This window comes from Nesoenas mayeri (assembly GCF_963082525.1).
Source record: "Nesoenas mayeri genome assembly, chromosome: 10".
NCBI classification, from domain to species: Eukaryota; Metazoa; Chordata; class Aves; order Columbiformes; family Columbidae; genus Nesoenas; species Nesoenas mayeri.
Genome location: NC_137560.1, coordinates 14,054,715 through 14,078,516, shown reverse-complemented (window position 1 = coordinate 14,078,516; position 23,802 = coordinate 14,054,715). Strand labels below are relative to the sequence as shown.

The 23,802-nt window shown below is 40.4% G+C and overlaps 1 protein-coding gene across 1 annotated transcript; it reads left to right on the top strand.

Annotated features, from left to right (window-relative positions):
- Positions 1-1,867: 1,867 nt before the first annotated feature.
- On the top strand, positions 1,868-22,220 carry GXYLT2 (glucoside xylosyltransferase 2; the record flags this gene model as incomplete). Its single annotated transcript, XM_080350533.1, has 7 exons — positions 1,868-2,085; positions 9,709-9,898; positions 10,103-10,234; positions 16,749-17,000; positions 17,999-18,122; positions 21,203-21,375; positions 22,038-22,220. 7 exons carry the CDS (start codon positions 1,868-1,870, stop codon positions 22,218-22,220), a joined length of 1,272 nt encoding a protein of 423 aa, XP_080206659.1.
- Between the last annotated feature and the right edge of the window lie 1,582 nt (positions 22,221-23,802).

The following is a 23,802-nucleotide window of genomic DNA, read 5'->3' as shown; positions in this document are numbered from 1 at the left end:
ACATGGGTCTCTAGAGGCAGGATGGTGGTCTTTATAAATTCAGGATCAAAGTTGCAGTAGTCTTTACAAGAATGAAATTGTAACAGTCAGGGATGTAAATATGTAATGTGTTTCTTGGTGTTACCTTTTGTGGTGTGACCAGCTAAATAGATGTCAGACTTGCTTTGAAGTAAGTGTATGTAAAATTGGCATGTGAGAGACCAAGTTATAGTTTAGCTTCTTAGTGACTGAAGGACACAAACTGTAATATCACTACTGGTAATGCAGAGGCCCTTGTGAACCTCTGCGAGAGCCTGAGCTGCCACTGTGAAGCAAGAGGATTTTTAGATGCGTGCCCATGAAGTGGTATGGAGACAGGCACATCCGGTATAGTACATATTTGTGGCAACTCTGAATTTTTTGTGCCAAAGCAAGTATCAGATTTGGTAGGGTTTTATTGTAGTATGCACGTTCTCAGAAAATAGCATATGTTTATTCATTGTGGTTTTATATAGTTTCATATTTGGTGTTGCTATTTTCTCTTAGCATGATGTAATTTATACTTTTACATCTGCTCAGAATCTGAGCTGGATGAAAACCTGAAATAGTAATTGTTCATTGCATTTGCATTGATAAAGTACATTTTGAGATGCCATTAGTGAAGGCGTGTTGTGATAGCCATATAAAATGGCTGGGCTGCATAGCTTCACTGCCAAATCAATGCCATTTAAATAGTGAAGGACCAGCTCCTGGAAGATTTAGCCTAAAAGTAAACCTGACTTCACAAAGTAGGGCTGTGCAGCAGGAGGTTCACCCTTTTGCACGAGCTGCATCTTTTACAGTATGCTGATCCCTGACCTTGGCAAGGTCCTGATCTGCAAACAGAAGAGATTTTATCCTCACAGCCTGTGTAGTGACTGTCTGAGGTGTAACACTTCCCCGCAGGTAGCACTGTGACTTTGATGGTGCTTTTCGCCCGACAGTTGTGGCACTGAGCAGTTATTTTAAAACAAAGGCAGCCAGAATACTTCTATTTCTGTCATACTCCACATTTAAAGGTGATCAGTCAGGTTACAAACCTAAGTGGATTTATTTCTGCAAAATTCACAGTGTTGCAATCTCTGCTGATGTTTCACAGAACATTACTGAAGTAACTTGATCAGTCACATAAGGACAACTTCAAAGCCACCCAAAGTAAGTGAATGTTTATATTCCTTCACGGTTCTACCAATATTGCAGTTTATCCTGATACAACATGCTTTTGAAATAGGTGCGATGACAATAGTGTGTAGGCAGGTGATAAACTGGGGCTGCAGGATGGAGGGACGCTCAGCACCAGTTCCCTGTTAGCGCAGACAGAAGAAACCAGTTTCTTTTCTCACCTTTTTTTCCTGCTCATCTTTCTGTGCACACTCACGCTCTCCCAGCACTGCACGCCTGCACACGCCGGGATCTTTGCGTGGTGTGGAAATCAAAGAGACCTTTGAGTAAAACAGCCTGCCAGCAGCTGGGGTCCCGGAGCCTGCCTCGCCTTTTTCCTGTAACGAGGAAACTCTCCTTGATGACTGCGTTAGTAAATAATACGATTTATACAAAGCCTTCTGCGATCCCGTTAACTCCGCGAACCGCCTCCCAGAGGTGCTGTGGCCACCGGGAGAGTGCCGCAGAGGCCGGTGCAGGCTGGCCCCTTCGGCGGGGCCGAGGAGAGGACGGGGCGGCTAGTCCAGAGAGTACGGTAGGGCGCGCCCCGCCCCCGCTGCCGGGAGCCGGGCTGGGGCTCGGCGGCCACGTCCCCGCGCCGGCCGCGCCGCGGGCGATGTCGGCGGCGGCGACGGGCGGGCTGAGGGGCGGGCGGGCGGTGCGCCCCGCGCCCTGACCCCCCCGCGCCATGCGGCTCTCCTGCAAGGTCGCGGCGGCTCTGCTGTGCCTGGGCAGCCTGCTGCTGCTCTATCTGCTGGCGGGCAGCGCCGCCGCGCCCCCGCGCCCGCCGCCCGCACCCTCCTCCGCGCCCGCCCGCCCCGCCGCGCCGCTCGCCCGCCGGCAGCCGCGGCTCAGCCGGAGCCCGCCGCGGAGGAGCCCGGCCGGGGGCAAACTCGCCAGCGCCAGGTAACGGCAGCGGCTCAGCCTTCGCGCATCCGACCGGCGCCGGGACGCGGGAGTTCGGCTGGCCCACGCGTGACCGGCCAGCGCCCCACGCGCGACTTTCCTCGGTCCCTGTCCTCGGCGGGGAGCCCGCCAGATCCCTCCTGCCCAGTTCCAGCCCGCCCGCTGTCAGCCGTGACCAGCCCCACGCGTGCCCGGGCCCTCCCGCCTTGTGGGTCCCCTCTTTCGTGGCCGCTCGCTGGTGTCTCTTTGCCGCCCGGTACGTCGGGCGCTTCCCTTTCCCAGGTCTTCCCCCCTCGGCTCTGCGTGTGACCGGTGATTAGAAACGCTTGTGCGAACAGAAGTACCAACTTTTTCCTATATGTTTTCACTTGGAGTGCGGTTGCCAGAGATGCCACGAAAGTGCGTGGAGGTGTTACCTCTGCCTCTGGTCCCTGCGTCCGAGCGGGACGATACCTCCCCTGCCTGCCTGTGCGAGGGCGGCCTCTGAAATAGCTGCTTTTCCATAAGTTTTGGCCTTGTTTTGAAGGCTGACGTGGGGAATGTGGTACTCGCTGGCTCGAGTCTGTGAGGAGCTGCTGTTACGCTCGGGAGCTGCACTTCTGCGAATTTTTCATTAAAGCTGCAGCGAAAAGGGAAGGCAGATAGCTGCTTCTGTGTGGTACCACGGAGTTCCATACTTTGAAGATCCAAGGGATTTTAAGTTGTTGAGCTTTTTGTTTTGAATGGTTTTAATATGTTAATGAATATAGCAGAACTTTTTTAAAAGAGTTTGAAGTCATGGTGTGTTGTGTTCCCTCTTGCAGCACCTTACAGGCAGAATATTTTTTAAAAACTGTAATTACTTCAGCAAAAGATGCAGGCAGCGTGCTTTTGGTGGGTGGAGGACTGTTTTCCCCTTTGCATTCCAACTATATTATGGTCAGTGTGACCTCATATATCTAATTAACTTGGTATGTCTTTGTGTCCTTGATTCACGATTCCACAGAGATCTTCTGAATGAAAGGCCATTCCCGTTTTTTGAGCTCTTATTTCTTAACTTATTAAAGCAGTTGGTTTCTTACAAGCATTGTTACCCTACTGAATGCAAGAGGTGTTTACTGTGGCTGAGAATGGATCATGGACAGAATTCAAATGCACGTATTAAAGCAGGATTATTTCCGCTAGCAACTGTACCTCCTGAAGTCATTTTTCTTTAAGGCATATCTCTGCGATTATCATGGAAATCAAGAACACTGACAGAAGGAGCCCACAAAGTATGAAACTGCTAGAGAGTGTAAACAACTGTTCCATTTCAATGAGCTTTTCAGTGAGCATCTTCATGTTCTGAAATTTGACGTTATCTAACTTTTCTATTATTTATTGACTTTCAAGTGCTTCTTACAAGGTCTGCAGCACAATAAAAAAAGAGAGGAATACTGTAGTTATACCATGCCTTTTCTTCAGATTTGGTTGGGGTAGTTTTGTTGTTGGTTTGTTTGTTTCTTTTGTGGGGCTGGATTGTTTTTCTTTTCCCTCACATCTACTGGCAGGGCATGATCCTTCACCACTGGCACCAGCAGCAGTTTGGGTAACTGAGAAGCACAATTCTGTGGCTCCAGTTCTGCCCCTTGCTGAAAGATTCTGTGTTGGGTTAGTGACTACCAAACTAAAATTTGAGTGAGGATATCCATACAAAATTTTTTTTTAGGGAGGTCGACATAATGTGGACCAAGTCAAGGAGATACCTGCTGCTTTGGGAAGGCTGAAATACCTGCCAGTGGCTGCTGTTCTGGAATGGATCACATCCACGCTCACACAGTGAAGGCATCAGTTGGTGGGATCTGCTTTGCTCAGATATTCTGATCCAAGAAACGCTGAAAACAGTGTGAGGCTGTTTCCAGGGGGCTTGAATTTGGAGTGGGAGAAACAGGCAGTGATTTAACTAGTTACTGACTTCAGAAGTCAGTATTCCCACTGATTTAATAGGCTTTGCTTATGCAAGCACATCCAATGTAACATGCTGAATTAGGATTGTTACTGCCTATGCATTCCTATAATATACATTATTTTAGTTACTCCTTATAAGCAAGGGAAGATTTTTTTTTCTTAATAGCAAAGGAAGTTGTTTTTTGTTTGTTTGTTTTTTAATTTGATCTGAGAGATCATATATGATATGATTCCTGCAGAATAAAATAATTCTGATTACAGCTGTGTAAGATCTTGTGATCTGATCATGGTGTATGTGTTTATATGTAGACTGCATGACTGACTCAAATAACCTTAGTGAAGTTTTGCCTATGCGAATGTAAAAAGTTGTTTTAATTCAGTTTTGCCAAGTTGATGTGTGTAGTTTTGTCAGAAGGATGCAGCTTTTGGGCCAAACTTGGAAATAATCAAAGGCATTATCTAGGATGTACGTTCTCTTTATAAGAATCAGGCATGTTGCAGGCAAGGTGAATTGTAGTTTAACATGGAATTTGTAATACCACTTTCTGTAGTCACATGGTAATAATAGATGTTAGTTTTTAAGAAGTGCAGGTTTCTTCTAATGTAAGTAATCATACATGATAAAAGCTTAATTTAGTCACATATCATGAGCTGGCTGGTACCTAGCAAATGCTAGTAAATACGTTCATATGTCCTGCTTTGGTCATTAGTTAATTTTGGCAAATCTAGATGATCATTGCATTTAAGTTTCTGATTATCTTTGAAAACTGATTTTTTTATTGTGGTCTTCCTGATCCTTCTGCTTGGAAGTAGCAAGTCCTATGCCTTCAGTGAGATTTTCTTTCATATGAAGAATTATATGTGCCAAACAGATGCGTGCAAAGTATCAAAAAGCAAAAGAGTTATTTTACATTTGAAGGGCAGATGTGACCACACTTTCTGTTAAAGCAGCGTGGCAAGGCTCAGGAAGTGAACTTTTGCCAGCACATTTAGTTCCCTCGAAATAACTTTACCAAAGCAAAACATCTCTTATATGGCAACCTGTCAAGATAGTTTTGCTTTCTTTGCAGTCTGTGTGCACACATGTACAAGTTTGGCTTGAGTTTGGTAGCCTATAATAACATGCCGAAGGCCAAAGTACCTCATACTCATCTAACAAGAACCCACTTGATAAAAGAAGATACAAATATCCATTCTGGTTTTGAATGTTTTTAATTCTTTCATTCTCTTCCCTAAGTGGCAGAAGGAGATTGAAACTTCAACGATTTTTTGGTAGTCAGCAACTACAGCTGGTTTTGTGCAACTGCAGTAAAGTGAGAGAACTTTATTTAAAAACATTTAGAGCTTTAGAGAATTTCTAATTTAAATTTTCAAGTGTGAAAGAATGTGTTTCATATAATGGAGCCACTGTTGGGACATTGACTCAGTGTTGACTGTCAGGAAAGGAGCCTATTGAGTGAATCACCAGTTTTGATACATTGCCTAAACCTAACCATGTTTGTGCTGCAAGAGTAAATGAGATCATAATGTGAAGAAGGTTTCAAAAACTAACAACTATATTGCATTTTGTAAGAATCTGCATGCATTATCTTTCTCTCAGGAATAAATCTGGAGGCTTGAATAGATTAGCAGGCTCTGTAATGAGATGGGAATGCACTATTTTGAATGGATCTGGATTGATTTAGACAGGTTTTGGGTTAATTATGTTTGAGACAGTCTGGCTGTGACTAATAAGAAAATTGCATGTAACCTAAACTTTAAGACCTAGAAGCATACACTATTGTGCTTGAGCATTCAGGCTTCATCTGCAATGTCAATACTCATGCCTGTCAGAAAAAAAATGTATGCAGTAAATAAAATACCATTGGGCAACTGGATAGGAGTTGGTTTGTATTGTTGGAAGGCCTCTACTATGAACATTTTATTGTGCTACGTCTTATGAAGTCTGTCTTCAGCTGTTTCATAGGGATGTATCCTGCAAGTATTTTGTGGTGCTTTCTGTAGTGCTTAATCTTAGGCAACAGTGCTTGATTTTAAACCCAGATAATAATATAGTAGGAAAACAGGAGGAAAGGGAGAGCAGGAGAAATTTTCTCTGAACAGATGGCTAAAACAGGGAACAGAGCAAAGAGTTTGACACAATGTTATATTTGCAGTGTATTGACAAGCTACATTTATGTACTGAAATTAGAAGAATGATATCAAGGCAACGAAGACCTTGTGTATATAATTTCTTCACTTGTTTGTGTCAAACACGTTAAACTTTAATGCCCAGGTCACTGAGTTGGTTTAGATGCATTTAAACATTTAATTTAGGTCATAAAACCCAATTATAGACGGTATCCATAACCAAGAAGTTGGACTTTAAATGAATGAATGCATGCGCTTGTAAGTGTTAGGAAGAACTGGCTAGTAATAATTGTGGTACTCCATGGATCTATGTGCTTTTTAATGTGCTTGGAAATCTCTTGACATAGGTAACTGTTACTAATGTAACAGCTGTTCCCATTTTACAGGTAGGACAACTAACGCATAAAGAATTATTCACTCACTGAAAGCTTTGCAGGGCCTGACTTACTGAAATAGAGTCAGTGATGGTGCTCACTTACCCTTCAACTACTACCTGAATTCTTCTCTATGTCAAAAACCTATTAATGTCTTAGGTTGTTAACCCAGCAATATATTCTTTCTTTCTTGAAAGCTATTTTTATTCTATGTAACAAATTTTATTCTTTGTACAATTTACTATAGTATTAACATACTCCATCCTTTAAAAAAGGTACGTGTCATTCATCTGTTCCATTTGTTGTGTGGCCCAGGAGCATCTGAGCAGGTGGTGTTTTGGAAAACTCTTAACTTCCCAGTGTGTTTGCATCAACCGCTGGAGCTACATAATAAACATTTTCAATTAGAGGACATATACTGTATTGAATCAGGATTTGATATATGCCTTATATGAAACCTCAACTTAGCGAAGGCCTTTGATTAAGCAGTGAGTCTGTCTGAACAAAAAGGCTCCTGGTGCCGAGCCCAACCTACCACTCGTAGAAATGAAGCAGTTGCTCCCCTGGTATGAGCAAAGTTCTAACCTCCAATTTCTTTCTTGACAACACATGATGGGGCCCCTCTTAGCTTCAAGAGGGGATCCAGATAAGCCAGCATAGCCGTTATTCTGTGTAAAGCAGAAACATCCCAGATGCTGTTAGTCCCACTGGAACTGTTTTGATTTGAAGATATTGGCTGTATCCTGCAAATCTTTAAGGAATATCCTTTCATCCAGATGTTATTTTTGCCTATCCCTTCCCTTCCTCCTTGCAGTGTATGTACGTGTATGTATAAACAGAGGAGGGAAGGGGAGTTGTGATGTTCTTTGCTGTAATCTGCTCATTTGCCTTCCTAGCAGTTTGCCTTTACACCTGCCTCTTTTCAGCCTTCTGGTTAATAATTTTGTAAAGGCTAAACTAAAGTTACTATTAAATGTATCCTGCTGTGACACTTCTATCTCCCTTTCTGGCTCACCTTTATTTTTCACAGTCCTCTTTGTTTCCTTATGTACTTAAAAAAATGCCAAATGTTGTGTCCCAACATTCTACTGTACCTCATTGCTGCTTTCCTCACTGACTATTGCCCTCAGTGTCCCAGACAGCTACAGAAGTAGTTCAAATACTACCTCGTGCTCCTTGTCTTGGGGATTTTTATTCCTGCTGAGACCATTGCAGGCTCCTGAAGCCCTTAAGCCCAGACCTTCATGACTCATAATTCCTTTTCTCCAAGGCTCAGCTTTCTCCTCAGCTCCATGGGGTTGTGAGGGTGTCTGTGTTGGCAGGCGGGACATCTCTTGTTCATCTGTAGCTCCTGTGGGCTTACAGGGCATTCTGCTTTCATCATGGGTTGCTTCTGCTGAGCCCGTTCATTGGAAGTGCTTGTCTAAATATACTGGATTTTTCACCACAAAATAGCTGAATAAGGGAGCGTTCACTGTGGCTAAAATTTGCAAAGAAAAGCTTAGGGCTTTGGTGTTGGGTTTTGAAACGTTACAATAAAAGCTCAGAGTTTAGCCCCTCTCCCAGTGAATTCCATTGCCACAAGCTATATCAAAGCAGTTCTCATCCTGCATATGGTTTGATTTAGAGACTCAATTAAGAGGAAACATTAAAGAGATAGGGAGCAGTGGGGAAAAGGGGATCTGTGTGAGCAGCTAATTATTCACTTCAATAATTCAGTGGTTTTTACACTAATAGGTTGGAAAGTAAATACCACTTCACATAGATGTAGTATTCCATTATTTATGCACTGGTGAAATTGGGGTTTAATTAAGACTAAAGCTTAAGACTTTAAACCCTTAATAAAACACGTTGCTTTGTATAGTCGGTAAAGTACTATTGGCTGGTATTCCTTGACATAGAAGTGGATTACTCTGTAGCATAGAACGCTGCTGTTACATAGAGCAGCATTTTAATGTCTGGAAAAGGATAATGACAGCTTTGATAACTGTTGTTTTTCGCGTTCATTTATAACTTTTGTTTCAATATTAACTTTACTGATTAATTGCATTTATGTATTTTGTGTGGTGCGAAGAGGCAGGGATTGATGTCCTCTGTTCAGTGATATGTCAAGAACTGGTGGTGATGTATGATTAGCCTTTTGAACTCTCCTATAACGATTAGGATACTTGTGATGTAGTTGCTTTGTCAGCACACATCCATCTAATGGAGTATAAACACAATCTATGTTGGAATGTGAGTAAAATACGCTAGAAACATTCCTAGAGGACATGATTTTACACCTATACTGATGGGGGGAGACAAACAAAACCAAAAGGCCACATTTTCGAAATGTCTTCAACTTCCAAAAGAACTCTGATTTTTCTGGCTAACAGGTAACTCCCATGTGCCTTTTACATGCAGATTCCTCTATAGTCTAGCTGAAGTTTATTTTAAGCCCACACAGATTGGTGCTGAGTGAAAAACCCATAGTTTGGCCCTTGACTGCTTGTGGAATATAGTCCCATTCATCTGGGATATGTGTTTGTTTTTTAAAATCTCTGTTTTAGCAAAATCTCAGGGGTTCCACCAAGTGAAATGGAGAGCAGTCCTTTGAAATTATGCCAGTACCTTCAGGCCAGGATTAAGGCAGGCATTTTTTAGCAAAATTAATTAACTGCTAGAATAATTTACATATGGATGGAGTGGATTTTTTTAAAGTATGGGTGTCATCTTCCAGTCCAATCATTATGGGCCTGGTAATGCAGTTACTGGATGTAGTTCTATGATCTGCATTGTGTTATAAAGTTGGCTAGGTCGTAGTAAGTCCCTTCTGGCTTCATAACCTCTAAACAGGAAAAAAAAAAGCTATCATTTGCACAGAGAAAGTTGTTGTCTGGTTTGAGGTGCTATTGAAGTAGTTTCATCTGCATATGCAGTGCAGTGATTTCTGCAAATTCAGAAACTTAGGAATAGTCAGAAAAAATCTGAGAATAGCGTATTTCTTTGTGTTGTAATTTTAACACTGTTGATTTGTACCATTGTCAAAAATTGGCATGCCGCTTGCATGTTCTGTGGATATGTTATCAGAAAAAAAAACCTCTCCTGATCCTTTACAAAATGAAGGGGAAGAAAAAACCCTGATATCTGTTAATGTGGGATTCTCTTCATGTTTACCTCAGTATTATTTATGTGCCTGTTTATGAATTTTCAGGAAGCCTGGAGAACAGAAACATTCCAAAGAGCCTCCATCTTTGCAATGCATGCATCTGGCAGTTGTGGCATGTGGGGACCGGCTGGAAGAGACACTAATCATGCTGAAATCAGCAGTTCTCTTTAGTAACAGGAGGCTCTGTTTTCACATTTTTGCTGAAGATTCCCTTAAACCTGAATTTGAGAAGAAGGTGAGTTTCTTTGTCATTTGGTAAATAAATAAATGAGTTAGTTATAAATCACAAATCTCAGAAAAATTACATTGACATCAACAAGTAGCAACTAAGCACTTTTTTTTACTGTACATGGTTTCTCAATTCCTTATGCGTGCATATTTAAAAAAAAAAGCAACTATATAACACATAGTGTCTAATTCTTCCCCCCATGTCTTTCAGTTAAAAGAATGGCCTTCCTCATATACAAAGAAGTTTGAATACAACATTTACCCAATAACCTTCTCAGTAGGAAATGCTCAGGAATGGAAAAAGTTATTCAAACCATGTGCAGCCCAGCGCCTTTTTCTTCCGGTAAGGCACCTGGATTTCTGAGTAGATTGCTTCAGGAAAAAGTTAATTCCATAGAAAGGAAGCTTTGCTGGTGTAATATTAAAACCATTTTCAGGCTGAAACATCTGCTTAAAGATATTTTAGTCTGTGCTTTAGCCACTTAAAAAAAAATCCACAAAACACCCAAAACAGAAATCCAGCATCGCTTTTTGTCCTGCTAACAAAAGATGTGTGTTTCTTGTTTGTCTGTAGCTCCATTAGCCTCTCAGACTCTTCATACTCAGTGCAAGAGCTTTTTCGGGGCAGATGCTTTCAGGGTTGATGCTGTATGCCTTCCATAAATAACATTCTTTTCAGCATGCAGTCATCATATCCTCTTCACCCACTATCTCCCTTTCCATATGTTAGTCCTTAGACTGATGCTTTCAGCAATCCATTTTCATTGAGTTTTATTTCTTTTTCCAAGACTGTCAGATTTGCCCTTAAGGTAATAATTCCAATGTGGTGCCTAAAATGAGATTTCATGCAAGAGCCCTGTATATCCTGGGATCTTCAGGTTTGTCTGTATATAAATTTGTATTCTTTACTGCATAATACTTACTGTCATAAACTTGGAAAATATTTAAGGTTGCTGGAGAGAAGGGAGGTGTCGATAACAATTTTGCATGTGTAGAAATATCAGAAATTAATTGAAAGAACTTTTGCATAAAGCAGCTTCTGTGGAATTGAGAACATTTATCAAAAATATCTTAACGCATTGCTGTTGATTGGGGTGACTCCAATAAAGTGACATGCTATTCACATGATCCAGATTTCTTCATTGCTGTCTTATGAGAAACTGGGGGGGGGCACATGAAGAAATCTTTACTTTCTCAGATGGAAACAATCAGGAGACAGCTGCATGTCCAGATACGTGAACTATGAATACATATGTGAGAAAATACGCGCTGTCAGCAGTTCTGCTTATCTGCCGTTTAGGGGTAGACTATCATATGCACAAAGGCCAGATGGGTTGAAAGTAACTCCAGCTTCAGCAGGGGTCCTCTCTTCCCTGAGTAAATATTTATATCACCTGGAAAATAATCCCCCAGTGTTAGCTTGTTCAACACAGATTGTTTGTAAGGTTGTACTCAAATGGGGCTATTTTCACTGGGTAAACATAATGTTTTGTTGTTATTTCTTTGCTATCTTTGTCATTTTAGTAGACTCTGATCACAGAAACAATTTCACATTTATTTGTTACCACTCTTCTGGTGACAGAAAAGGGTTCTATATTCATGCTGATTCCTTTAGGCTGGGCAGTGCTTTTTTGGTTCCTTTTTTGTCACTCACATGTTGCTGAAATGCTCCAGTAACTTCTTGTAAGGAATATTAGAGTGTTATGTGTTGTCTTAGCAAAATTAGGAGGCAGCCTGAACTGTAAATGTTTTTTTTTTTAATCTTGAGGCAGTTATAGTTATAGTTTATAGCTTTGAATAGGAGGAGTTGTCCAAGAGTAGTTGTATCTGACATTAAGTTGATGCAAATATAGTAAAGAAAACAAGTTGTAGCAATAGCTGAGTTGGCAAGTGTCCAATTGGACTTCGATATTCAAGTTCACAGGCTGACAGAACCTTGGGCTGTTTCTGGGTAATTTTGGCCACCGTTTTTTTTTTTGGTGCTTGATAAGTGGGTTCTGATACGGCATTTTAACAAGACAATGCAGTAGAAATCCAGTCTGCACACAGCAGGAGCAGAGTGTTTCTAGTGTTATTGTTTAGAGAACTATTTTGACTTTTTTAATAAGCACCAGCAGAATGTCAGTACCCTTTTTTGGTAATCCTTCCCCATACTAACCATATTCCTCTGCAGCAGCATAAAATGTGACTGGATTTAGGGAGAACCCCAGAGAGCAGGAGTTGAGTTTATCAGCTGTTTAGCTCTCAGTTGTGCAAATCGTCTTGCTCCTGATAATGCTAAGCCTGAGTGGAATGTGAGTCTTTGATTCATAAGTGCCTCTCCTGACACAGAAATCTCTCTTCTGCAGCCCCAGCGGGCGTGTGAAAGTGGAGAGGAGGGTATGAGGAATGTGTTAAGGGAAAATTGCATAAGAATCTTTCAATGGTTTTAATCACTGATAAAACTAGAGCTCTGGGATGTGATCCTGCAGCTTGTAGTAATGAACTCTTTTGTCCCAGTTGATAGGCTGATGTACTCATTCCCAACTTGTTGAATCTACTTGGGTTGCTAAAATAGTGAGGAAGATCATGCAGCATCCTGCATTTAGTGGAAGCGTTCTGTGACATCTAATCACACTTCTCACTTATATGCAGGGAAAGTAGATTGAGCCTCCATGTAATCTCACAAGTCTAAATCTCTCGCTGTGGTCTACTACCATAAAACAATCAATGGGATTTGTAAAGACAGAACAAGGAAGATGTAGATCTTAACAGGAACACAAAATGAAACTTTAAAAATAAACTAGGATGGTAATGATCTCAGCAATCACTTGAAACTGTTTCGTAATACTAACGTGGATGTTAAGACACCAGGGGAAAAACTGTCTTCTGGTCCCACGAATGGTGCGTACCACAGAGCTGGCTTGCAGCTCTCTCTATTGCTGCTTTGGAGCTACCTAAACAATCAGTTAAAGTACCATGAAATGCTTAAGGGATTTTTGGATTATTTTAGTTCCAACAGTAACTAAAATTTAGAACCCTTCTGAAAACACTTAATCTACATAAGAGCTTCTAAGGTAGATTAGCAATATCTCTGTATTATAGCTGTCCTCTTGAGTACACTCAAGTATCCACACCAGTGGATAAGCAGCAGCACTGGGAATAGATGTCAGGACATTACCTAGACAAAAGTCTCCATCTCTATTCTAACTTGAGTTAATTGCATACTACAATTAAATTTAGTAACTCAGCTTCATGGTACTCCTACCTTAGTATAAGGATTTGTGATTTAGCCATGATTTTGAATAAAGCTATGATAAACTGCCTTGCTAGCCATTGCAAACCATTAGGTAGCACAGCTTCACAATACACCAATGTGTGTTCACACAGCGTGGTATTACTTGCCAACCTTGCTAACACAGGGAGAATCTATGGAGACAGAAGTTGTGAAATAAAACTACAGATAATTGAGGTTTTAAGTCAAGTGTCAGGCTAAATATAGCCAGTTTTGTGCAGAACTTTTTGACAGATTCACTAAGAATACTCTACATAGCTGCAAAAAAAGAATCCCACTTCTTTTAAGCTGTAAGTACCTGTTGAGCGAGGAGGAAGACAAGCACAGTCAAGCCATATTCCTCACCATTCATTTCAAAAATCACAGTCTGTCAGGTGTGTCTACATGGTTTGTGGTAGCAAGCCTGACCTCAGGCTACCAGACGCAGACTTGTGTTGCTTATGCGCCAGGTCAGATGTGTGTCATGTTCTGCAGTCCTGTTCCTCTGGTCCGCCCTCACCATGCAGTGTCTGGTTCAGGCAGAACAAGCTGAGGAAGGTCTCTTGTCCCACAGGGTCACCATGTCTTACTCAACTGCTTCTGACATGGAAAATGAGCACAGCCAAAAACACAGCATCCCCTCTTGTATGCTTTTGAATAAGTAAAAGCTAAATATTGTTTTAAGGGCTGTGTAAAACCTAAAATATTTTTTTTTTAATCTCTGTTTACTTTGAAAACAGAGCTACCTGAAAGCTACAGGATGTTGGGAATGCTGCAGTTATTTAAATGAAGTTTATCCCCAGTGTAACTCCATTGAAATCGCGGGACCTATGCAAGGAACTCAACAAGCCGCAATTTCTGAAACTGAATTCCTCTAAGTTAAGTGCACAGCCAGAAGGGGATGTGATCAATTCAAACGGACGCATGTAGGTTTTAAGTAAGTCCTAACACTTCACACATGGAAGAGAAAAGTGTGAAGGGCTTTAAGGAAGTAGCACAGCTTTTGTTTTTAGCCTGCTGGGTGTCAGGGCAGGGCAACACCTTGGGCACAGGAGAGGGAAGAACCTTTTGACACACCAGAAACGAGACTGTGTGAATCCCAAGTGGAGGAATACAAGGCGGAAAGCGCGGGGTCCAGTGCTGGTAGGCACCCATTTCACAAAGAACTGAAATATCTGCTTGCATCCATTTGTATATAGGAAAATTGTTTCAGTCCACTGACTTGCAGAGTTTTAAATTTATGTGTATGTTTATGGTTGCTGAAAGAACAGTATTATGCTGGAAGAAGCACTGCCCACGCTGTCATTGATGCTTGGGAGGAGTGTCGATATGCACCCATTAAACTTCTGCCTTAACCCTCTGCTGTAAAATGCCTGAACTTGTCTTTTTAGCAGGGCACCCTTAGAAAAAATCTCACATGGTATACAATGTGCTGCAGCAGGCAAAGTCTAATAGCTTTTTGGGGTGGTTTCTATTTTTAATATATTTTGATTTTATATACGTCCCTATGAATTAGGGCTTTTAGGTGGTACAGAATAATATACAATATCCAGGATATCCTTAAGATGAAAAAGCCTTTCTTCTTTTCAACTGTCTGTCTTCCATTGATTTACTCTTAAAGTAACTATATTTTTTCTTTTTTTTTTCTTTCTATTTTTTTCTTTTTTGTTTTTCTCTTTAGTATTGGACTCCAGGATACATAACATTTACAGATATTTGCCTCTGAGCTCTTACTGTGTTATTGAACTATTTGTGTCACTCATATGTTGATACTCTCATATGCTGTTTTGTATTTTTCATGGAAAAATGGGGTATTGCTACAACCTTCCATCCAACAGTATTATCTGGATTGTGTTGGACTTAATTCCATGGAGTATCCTGTGAGCATAGCTTCTGTTTAAAATGTAGAGACACTTGCCTTCTCCTGCTTGTCCTATTATGTATGGTGACATGTAGTTATCATGTCAGACATACAGGTCAGGGATTAAACTTGGCTAAATGTTGGTCTGAATCCCAAAGTGTTCAGTCAGGTGAAAATTTTAATTTAAGTCCATACTCACAGATTTGGTATCTTAGTGGATGCCTCCTGAGCCTGCTTAAAGGTAATTTTTTCCCCATACTTGTTCAAAATCTTAATGTTCTTTCTCTTTCACAAGCAATCTTCAGTCACAATATGTTTCAATTGATGTAAAATCCAATTTCTTTAGCAGAATTTGTTGAATTACTTGCATAAATAGGAGCGTTTGTCATTAGTATAATTTCATTTGGATGACAGGGTGATTGTTCTGTTCCAAAACATGGTGAAAATCAATAGCCTTTTGGATTAGCTTTTCAAAGAAAGAGAGAGAAATAGGGCTTTTGGCTGAGACCACAGTAAGAACATTTCAGTCCTTCAGGAATATTTGGAAAGTTTTGGCAAATAATGAACAAGAGCAACAAAAATGCAGTTGGAACTGTTGGTCAGCTTTAGCTAAGGTTATTTATTACCTAACAAACAACCTTATATATAGCTGATGCAAACAAACATCAAGGGAGTTTTCTTAGGCTGTTGAAGCACTATATAATTTGCCCCACTAAAATAAATGAATGAGCATGTAAGGATTTGTGTAGCCACAAGGGGGAATGTTGTCAACAAGAACTGATTAAATATCCTGAATCTAATTTACAGTTTACAGCCTTCTGACTTGAATGATGTTACTGTGGTTATTCCTGACACAGAGTCTGATAACAGAGATCAGAATCTGACCTGATAACTTTTAATACGACAATTCTATTTACTAGGCAAATTTTGCTCTTCAGGAGGATGCACACACGTTTGTGATGGTTAGGGTTTTCTTAATATGAAACATAAATATGTAATAATACTGAGTGTGAGTCTTCTAGGAGCACAAGCTTGTAATAGGAAATACAGTCATTAGAAAGGCATATGGAACATGATACCAAATGGAGATGAAAAGTTTTCTGTTATATTAGCTTAACCTGTCTGTCTGTGGACGAAGGTATATGTTCCATAAGGTATGTGCTAGCCAACCCAGCTGCAGGTTCAGGATGCAGATTAGCTGTTGTGACTGATTGTGGAAGCGTCTTTCACACACAGAGTAGCAGATTCATAAGATACTGTATATTATATAATTTTCAATAGTAATCCTTTCATAATCCTTGCTATACAATGTGCAAAAATTGCACGTTTTCTACAAATGGTTACTCTTTTTTGTATAACAATACCACTTGCAGCTCTTTAAAAGAAGTAACAAAGCTATGTAAATAGATACTGTCTGCATTATAGTTCTGAAGTGATACTAAATAGGTCTTGCAGGTTTTTTTTGAGCCTAGTGGATTACTGTTTCTTTTGAAGGTTAGAATCTGACTTCTGTGGTCTGGTAGCTGTTTTGCTGTGCAGTTTAAAACAAACAAACAAACAAAGCAGCAAGCCAATAACCTGATAACTGTTGTTCCTGTGTGTAATTACATTTAGCTGATAAATCAATAACCTCTTTCAAGCTATCAATTTAAAATGAAAGTACCTTTTGCCAACGATCTTCCTTTTGTTTTTTATTTGGTTTCTTTTTCATCTCTTCCTCTCCTCCCTATGCAAACCTAAAAGGTCATTTTAAAGGATGTGGACTCTCTCCTTTATGTGGACACTGACGTTCTCTTCCTGAGGCCCATCGATGACATCTGGCACATCCTTAAAGAGTTCAACTCAACACAGCTAGCAGCTATGGCCCCAGAACATGAAATCCCAAAGATTGGCTGGTATAGCCGATTTGCACGTCACCCTTATTATGGGACAACTGGAGTCAATTCTGGAGTGATGCTAATGAATTTAACACGGATACGCAACACTCAGTTCAAGGTGAGAAGAAAAACAGCTGTTGCAGAAACTAGTGATTTATGCATTTTTCACATCTTGTAAAACTTTGTAAAATCATATAAAGCTTGTAATATAAGGAATTGTGAAGATATAGAATATATATTTGGATACTAAAAGCAATTATAGTGAAAATTTTTGTTAAAACAAGTGAAACTTCCCCAAAAGGCTGGAGCACTGAGAACTTGCAGATGGAGCAGTCTGTTAGCAGCAGTAAAAACAGCTTCAACATTTCATTTTCCCTTGAAGAGTACATGAAAGAATAAACTCAAGGATCTTCAGACCAGTCACTGTATTGTTTTTAAAATAGGGAAACTTGATGTAAATATCCAGAGAAATTAGTAATTTTTTGTATCCTGCTGCAGATCAAGTGATTCCATGAATTGATATAAATAAGAAGGCGACATTTTTTCTTTTCCTCTTTTGTGAAAGACCCGACTTGTAAAATCCGTTTGTTTTGCTGAACATGAATTCTCTCATCTCTTTAAAAACTTTATTTGCCCTGAGTGGTTTTGTTTCTCAGTGAAGGCGAGGGATTTCCTATAACATTATAGGAACAGCTCGAGTAAAAAAAAAGCCCTTGCTCTTAATATTGTTAAGATTCCCAGGGAAAGGATGGTAATTTTTAGTCTGCAATTTTCCACACTTTTATACCACAGTTTTCACCTTGTCCCTGCATTTTTGCATTTTTTCCACTTTTTCTCCCTCCTGTTGTTCAGAATAGAAAGATTCTGAATAGCAGGAGCTGACATCAGAGCTGGACCCGGGAGACCTGGCTTTGCTGTTGAGATACACAAGGGCATGGTCAGCTCTGCTGTTCCAGCCTTATCCAGGTCTAACGTTTCCTGGCGGTTCTTCATTTTTCATCTGGGTATCTGACACGGCTTAGCAGACTAACAAATATGTGGGTGCCACACTCTGAGTCATATATCACATCACTGTTCACAGTATTAACCCATTGCTTTTCTTTTTCTGCCCCATAGAACAGCATCATACCAAGTGGTTTGACTTGGGAGGAAATGTTATACCCATTATACCAAAAGTACAAAAACTACATTACATGGGGAGACCAGGATTTACTAAATATAATTTTTTACTTTAATCCAGGTAAGTAATGATTCTTGGAGTCATGATTATCTGTGTTAAGAAAATGTTTTGAACTAGAAAAATTAAGAAACTGCATAATGTCCTCTGGCATTAAGTTAATATGGAAGTGTACTTGGGATTTACAGCCTATGAAGATACTTCTGAAAGTCCTGCAGGTAGTGGGGCTTGGACTTGGTTCCACTGAATATGTACATGTGTTTTCTGGAGATTCTGAGAAAATAAGGAAGTATAACATTAATGATCAAATGCAGGAATGAAGTTCAAGTTCTGTATGTACTGAACAGCGTCACTGGACCAGGGCCTAGCTGAAAAATATTTGTTTCAGATGTTTATCTGAATGTGAAATTGCCAAACTTTCTTCAAAGCTATGCTCTATTTTTTGGAAACTCAGCTGAATTCTGATATTTATGCAAATGCTAATATAACAGAAAATGGACACAGCCATTGGAATATCTTGTCTAAAACTGTTGCCCTCCTTCACTAAGTTACTTTTTAAGAAAGGTGCTTCCAGCCTCTCAGCTGAATGATCCAGGCTCAGCAGGCACCAACGCGGTGTTGTCCATATTCTGCTGCTTAGATTTGTGCATTTTGTACTCTTCTGTATTCTCCCTGCCCTGGGACTGTGAAGAGCTGTGGAAGACTTGAAACCTCTCAAAACCTTGTTGTCAGAGAACAGATGGCAACACCCACCTGTCCCAGTGTGTGACCAATATGGACGTACTTGTCAGCCCAGGAAAATGTCATATCTGATTCCCGCCTGTCACAACTTGTAACATTTTTGCTTTGTCCTTTGTTTCCTCTTGAATTGGAGTTGCATTCTCATGAGCGTGTATTTCCAAGGAACTGGCAAGTTTAGGCATCTTTATTTTAAAAGGGTGTGACTTTGTCCACAAGTGCTGAGACAGTTTCTGCAAATTCAGCCTCTTCCAAGTGTTTCACACTGATCACACAGAAATGCCTTCAGGCACTTCCAAAAACTGTAATGTCTGAGAAATGCCAGGATTTCAAAACTGTAGCATAGTACATGCTTCCCAAATAAGCTGAGAACCTTATTTCATGCCTCTGAGTATGCTGAGTATCCATTTTTATTTGCCTCTCCTTGTTTCCTATGTGGCCTTGTATTCCCTCAAGTGATCTTAAGAACAGAATAAGTTTGGATTTATCTTTATTTATTCTGTTCCCTTTTCTTTTTCTCCAAAGAGTCATAGGGTAGGTAATTGGATATACCCAAATCCAGGCAAATAAAAGGAGAGAGCAGAAGCAAAGCAATAAGCTAACATCTGTTTACTGCAGACAGATGTCAAACATCAGTGTCTCTGGTACACCATGTATTACCCTCAATCCTGGGGAAAAATAATATGGAAGACATCTTCATTATGAAATAATAAATTAATTTCCAAAACTAAACTAATGTTATGGGAATAGAGTCTACTGAAGGAAGAATAAGGTGAAGCCAGATCAGTCATGAAGTCAAACTGAAGCTGCTAACTTCAGCGTGGAGGAAAAAAACAATTATTGCAAAAATATTTTAATTTTGTAATGAGAGCATTTTCTATCAAATCCACATGTTGGGACTTTTTTCTGCACCGTAGTCTGTCTTCCTCTTGTAACTGGTAAATATTCTTTTACAAATTACGTAACATCAGACTGCACAAGAAAAGAAAACAAAAGAACTGGATACAACTAAAATAGAAAACTAGACTTTCCTGAGGCAGCTGCAAGTGGCGCTTTATAGATGCAGTGCATTGCCTTATAAATCCACAGAACTGTGTTACCTGGGGCCTGAAAAGTTGCTCCCTTTTTCCCGTCTCTGAAGAGTGTTCTGATGATTAATGAATTTGAAGGCTCACAGAACAGCTGGAGTTTGAGTCCAGCTGTGACAGCAAAAAAATTTATAAAAGCATCATGGTGAGAAGATCAAGAATACTCAAATAACATGTAGGAAAACTAATAAGTACCTGGTGACATCCTCTCCACCTAGCGACCTGCTGATGAGCTGTACTTGCAAACATCTGCTCAGGGTTAAGGAAAGGATCCCCATTCACTGAAACAGGTTTGGATCAGGACTTACAGCTCTTCCTGTGCTTTCAGTGGCACTGGGGAGCAATTCTGAATGTGTGATAGGTCAGACTGAGTGGAAACCACTTAAAATTTACCCTTTCTCAAGGAGTCTCCTACTAGAGAGGGCCTGAGGGAAGAAATGTTTCAGAAACTTTCTCTCCTGCTTCTTCAAGAGCCACACAGGACCAGCTGCAGACTTCCTGGTAAGCTAAAAAAGGCCAAGTGAGGAATTCAGTCTTCAGTGCCTTGGACATGACCTGCGGGTACAGTGCAATGATCATTGGACTCCATTTCTGAAGCAAGAAGTTCACAGGGACTGGCATGATTTATTGTAAGCCTATTGCAAATACTGTGGGTGCATAGAGAAAGTTAAAAAAAAAAATCAGTATGAGAAAGGAGGTTACAAGCTCTGTTGAGGAGTTAGGCTCATCTTTAAATAACCTGGACCTGTGAAATTAAGGTATGACAACTCCTAGAAGGATTGTGCATAAAACACCCTACCTCTTGTTCTCTGCTGTATCTCAGTATAACAAATTGTCATAGCCTCAATGAAAGCTTCAGCAGCAAACACTGGATATACTTTGCAAGCTTTCCCATGCCATCTCCAGAAGAACCCATGATTTTGCATAACCCTCACTGCTGTGTGCACTTCCCTAATGATTTCTATAACTCTAGGGCAGAGGACCCTGGATGGTGCCACCTGGCGCATACCCTCTGGGTTTGATTCTGTCACTTTCAGCTTCGTAAACTGCTCTTGGTTTATGTTTGCACTTGGCCTTTGTGTTGCACTCAGTTTCTGTTAGTTCAGGTCTAACAGTGCTGAGGTTTGTACAGTCATCCTCTGAGGAAAGGAAGGTTTTACGTCTAGCTGCTGCTTGGGATATTTGCAAAAGAAGTTACTGATTATTTTTTTCTGATCATCTGTCCCAGCTATTTTACAGAAACATGGTTTAATTTGTTGTAACTCTTGTTTGACGTGTCCTTTTTGTCTTTCCCCCTGCCTCCCCTGACACTGGCAGAGTGTCTTTATGTGTTTCCATGTCAGTGGAACTACCGTCCTGATCACTGTATGTATGGGAGCAACTGTAAAGGTGCAGAAGAAGAAGGTGTCTCTATTCTCCATGGAAACAGAGGCGTCTACCATGATGACAAACAGCCTACGTTCAAGACACTCTATGAAGTGATACGTGATGTAAGTCTTTTATCTCAATAGAGGCAGTGCTTTCATTTCAGTGCAGATCACTGCTTTATCTGGGTGACTCAGATTGCTGTTCCAGGTGATCAGGCTGAGCATAGTTGTGCTTTGTGTACACACATCAGACACCAAGGTTGCTTTGGCCTCTCCTGTGCTATTGTGTGTGTATATTTGAGATGATTTAAGTGATCCTCCTTCATATCATAGTAAACTTCTAATCAAAAAGGCTGATAAATTGCTTTTCTGTAATACTGGGGGTGGGGGAAAATAAGTGTTTGAATAGAGCTCTTCCTGCTGGTACTGCAGCTCTAGGCAATAAATGCCTAACGGAAGCTTGTCCTCCCTGAGCACTGAGAGCCTCTGCACACAGGGAAGGCAGAAGCTTGCAGACACAGCTCCATATTTCCACTTCGAATGTCGTATATCTACAACTCCACTCTCTAAAATACGTGTTTTGTTACAGTATTCCTATGTTAGTAGATCTACTTTAAATACAGACTCTAGAAATACCAGTGGTTCCAGTTGATAGGCTCTTCTGAAACCCTGGGAAGGTGAAGGACAAGTCATTGCCTACCTGTGTAAAGTGTTATCTTACAGAAACTTCTAAAATGCCATTTTGTAACTAGTGAAAACCAATAATTCTTTTTTCTTTTCTTTAGTTTCCATTTGAAGACAATCTCTTCCAGTCTTTGTACTACCCTCTGCAGTCGAAGTTTCTGGATACAGTGCACACTTTATGTGGGAGAATTCCACAAGTATTTTTGAAGCAAATTGAGAAAACTATGAAGAAGGTGTATGAAAATCGTGTCATTGTCTACTTGGGGGCCAACCACAGATACTAAATATAGCTATATTTTTATGCAGAGTTTCTAATTCTTGCACCCCATCTCATGAAATATATAAGAGTATGAATGAACTCCTTTTCTGAAACTCGAAATATTTTCCCTATCCAATTTCCTGATAAACCATGAAATGGCAAAAACAGAGGAAGCTTACCTAGAAGTCTACCTAAACTGTCCTTTTGTTCTCTTCCTACATTCATTCTTGGTTGCAACACTCATGATTGATCCTCAGTTTTATTTGACGAGTTCTGTTTGATTATGTGTTTAAGTACAGCTGTATTCATGGTAACTTTTTTTAAGGTTGAGCAAAAGCTTGTACTGATCTTTGGCTTGACAAAGAATTTACGATTTGAGCTATGTGACACATAGGGAATATAACTCTTGAAGTGATAGGGCAAATACTCTTGACTGTTGTAAGAATGCTGAATTACAGAAATGATCACTCTTGTGATACGATGAGTGAAAATTTACTATAGCAAGAGGAAAGTATTTTCTTAAAATTGCATTCTGTTTGAAGGAATATTACCTGCTATTCTTCACATGTAGGACCTAAGAGTTCTCTTACTCAATGAGGGGAATAGAAGTGCCTATTTACTTTGTATTTTACAGCACTTTGTGCCTAGCGATTGTCATTTTCTCCTTCTGCTCTTTGGTGGTTTTGTGAGGGCTTCTTACGAAGGAATTAGAAGGAAAATAATTACAGCATAAATAAGAGAACAGTGTACAAGGAATGGGAGGGGGTGCGGTGGAGGCTGTGGCACCTGCACAGCTAGCAGAGATCAGAGAGAATCCTTTCTTGAGTGGAGTACACCCAAGGGCTTCCCCTCCACTGCCTTACGCTTTGAAGAGTGTATTCCTTACCTGGGTCATAACAATTACATTAGGCACAGTCCAAGAATATTGTGAATGAAGAGTACAAAAACAAGGTACTATTGATCTGTTTTCCTCTTTAATTGCTATTACTGTACAATACCAATGCAATGCCACCACAAGCTGTTCTTCCATCCCTGCATTGGGAGGCTGAGAATGCTGCCTCGGACACGCTCTGTCCCGCTTCGCCAGAAACCTGGGGCATACAAATATATTTCTGCTTGGTGCTTTTGTTCCTGGAAGTGTTTTATGCTAAGGTCATAATGAATAGACCCAAAGTGAATAAGGATACAAGATGGCTTTGATGTTTATTTAAAATACTTCATTTAGTTCAGATTTTGAAAGTGTGATGATCGTCTTACGACATGCACAAACAAGAGCTAATTAAAATTTGCAGTAGCTGAAAGGTGCTGGGAAACTCAAAGTGAGGACTGTCTTAAAGAGCAGCAATACAAGAGCAGACTCCCAGGGGGCATTTTCTAAATGTAATCCCCGAGGGGTGTGTGTAGGTGAGTGTTTAAGAAAACAGCAGAGAAAATGATCTCACTTTTCAAGTCTGTTCAGCAAAAAAAAAAAATAGCCATTACTTGGAACTTCTGTATCTAATAGGCCAAGTAGGAGAGAGGTGAGGAGGGTGAAATACATGAAGCTTTGCTCTGATGAAAGGAAAACTGATACAGGTTGTGTATCTTGTACATGTAACACACATTTA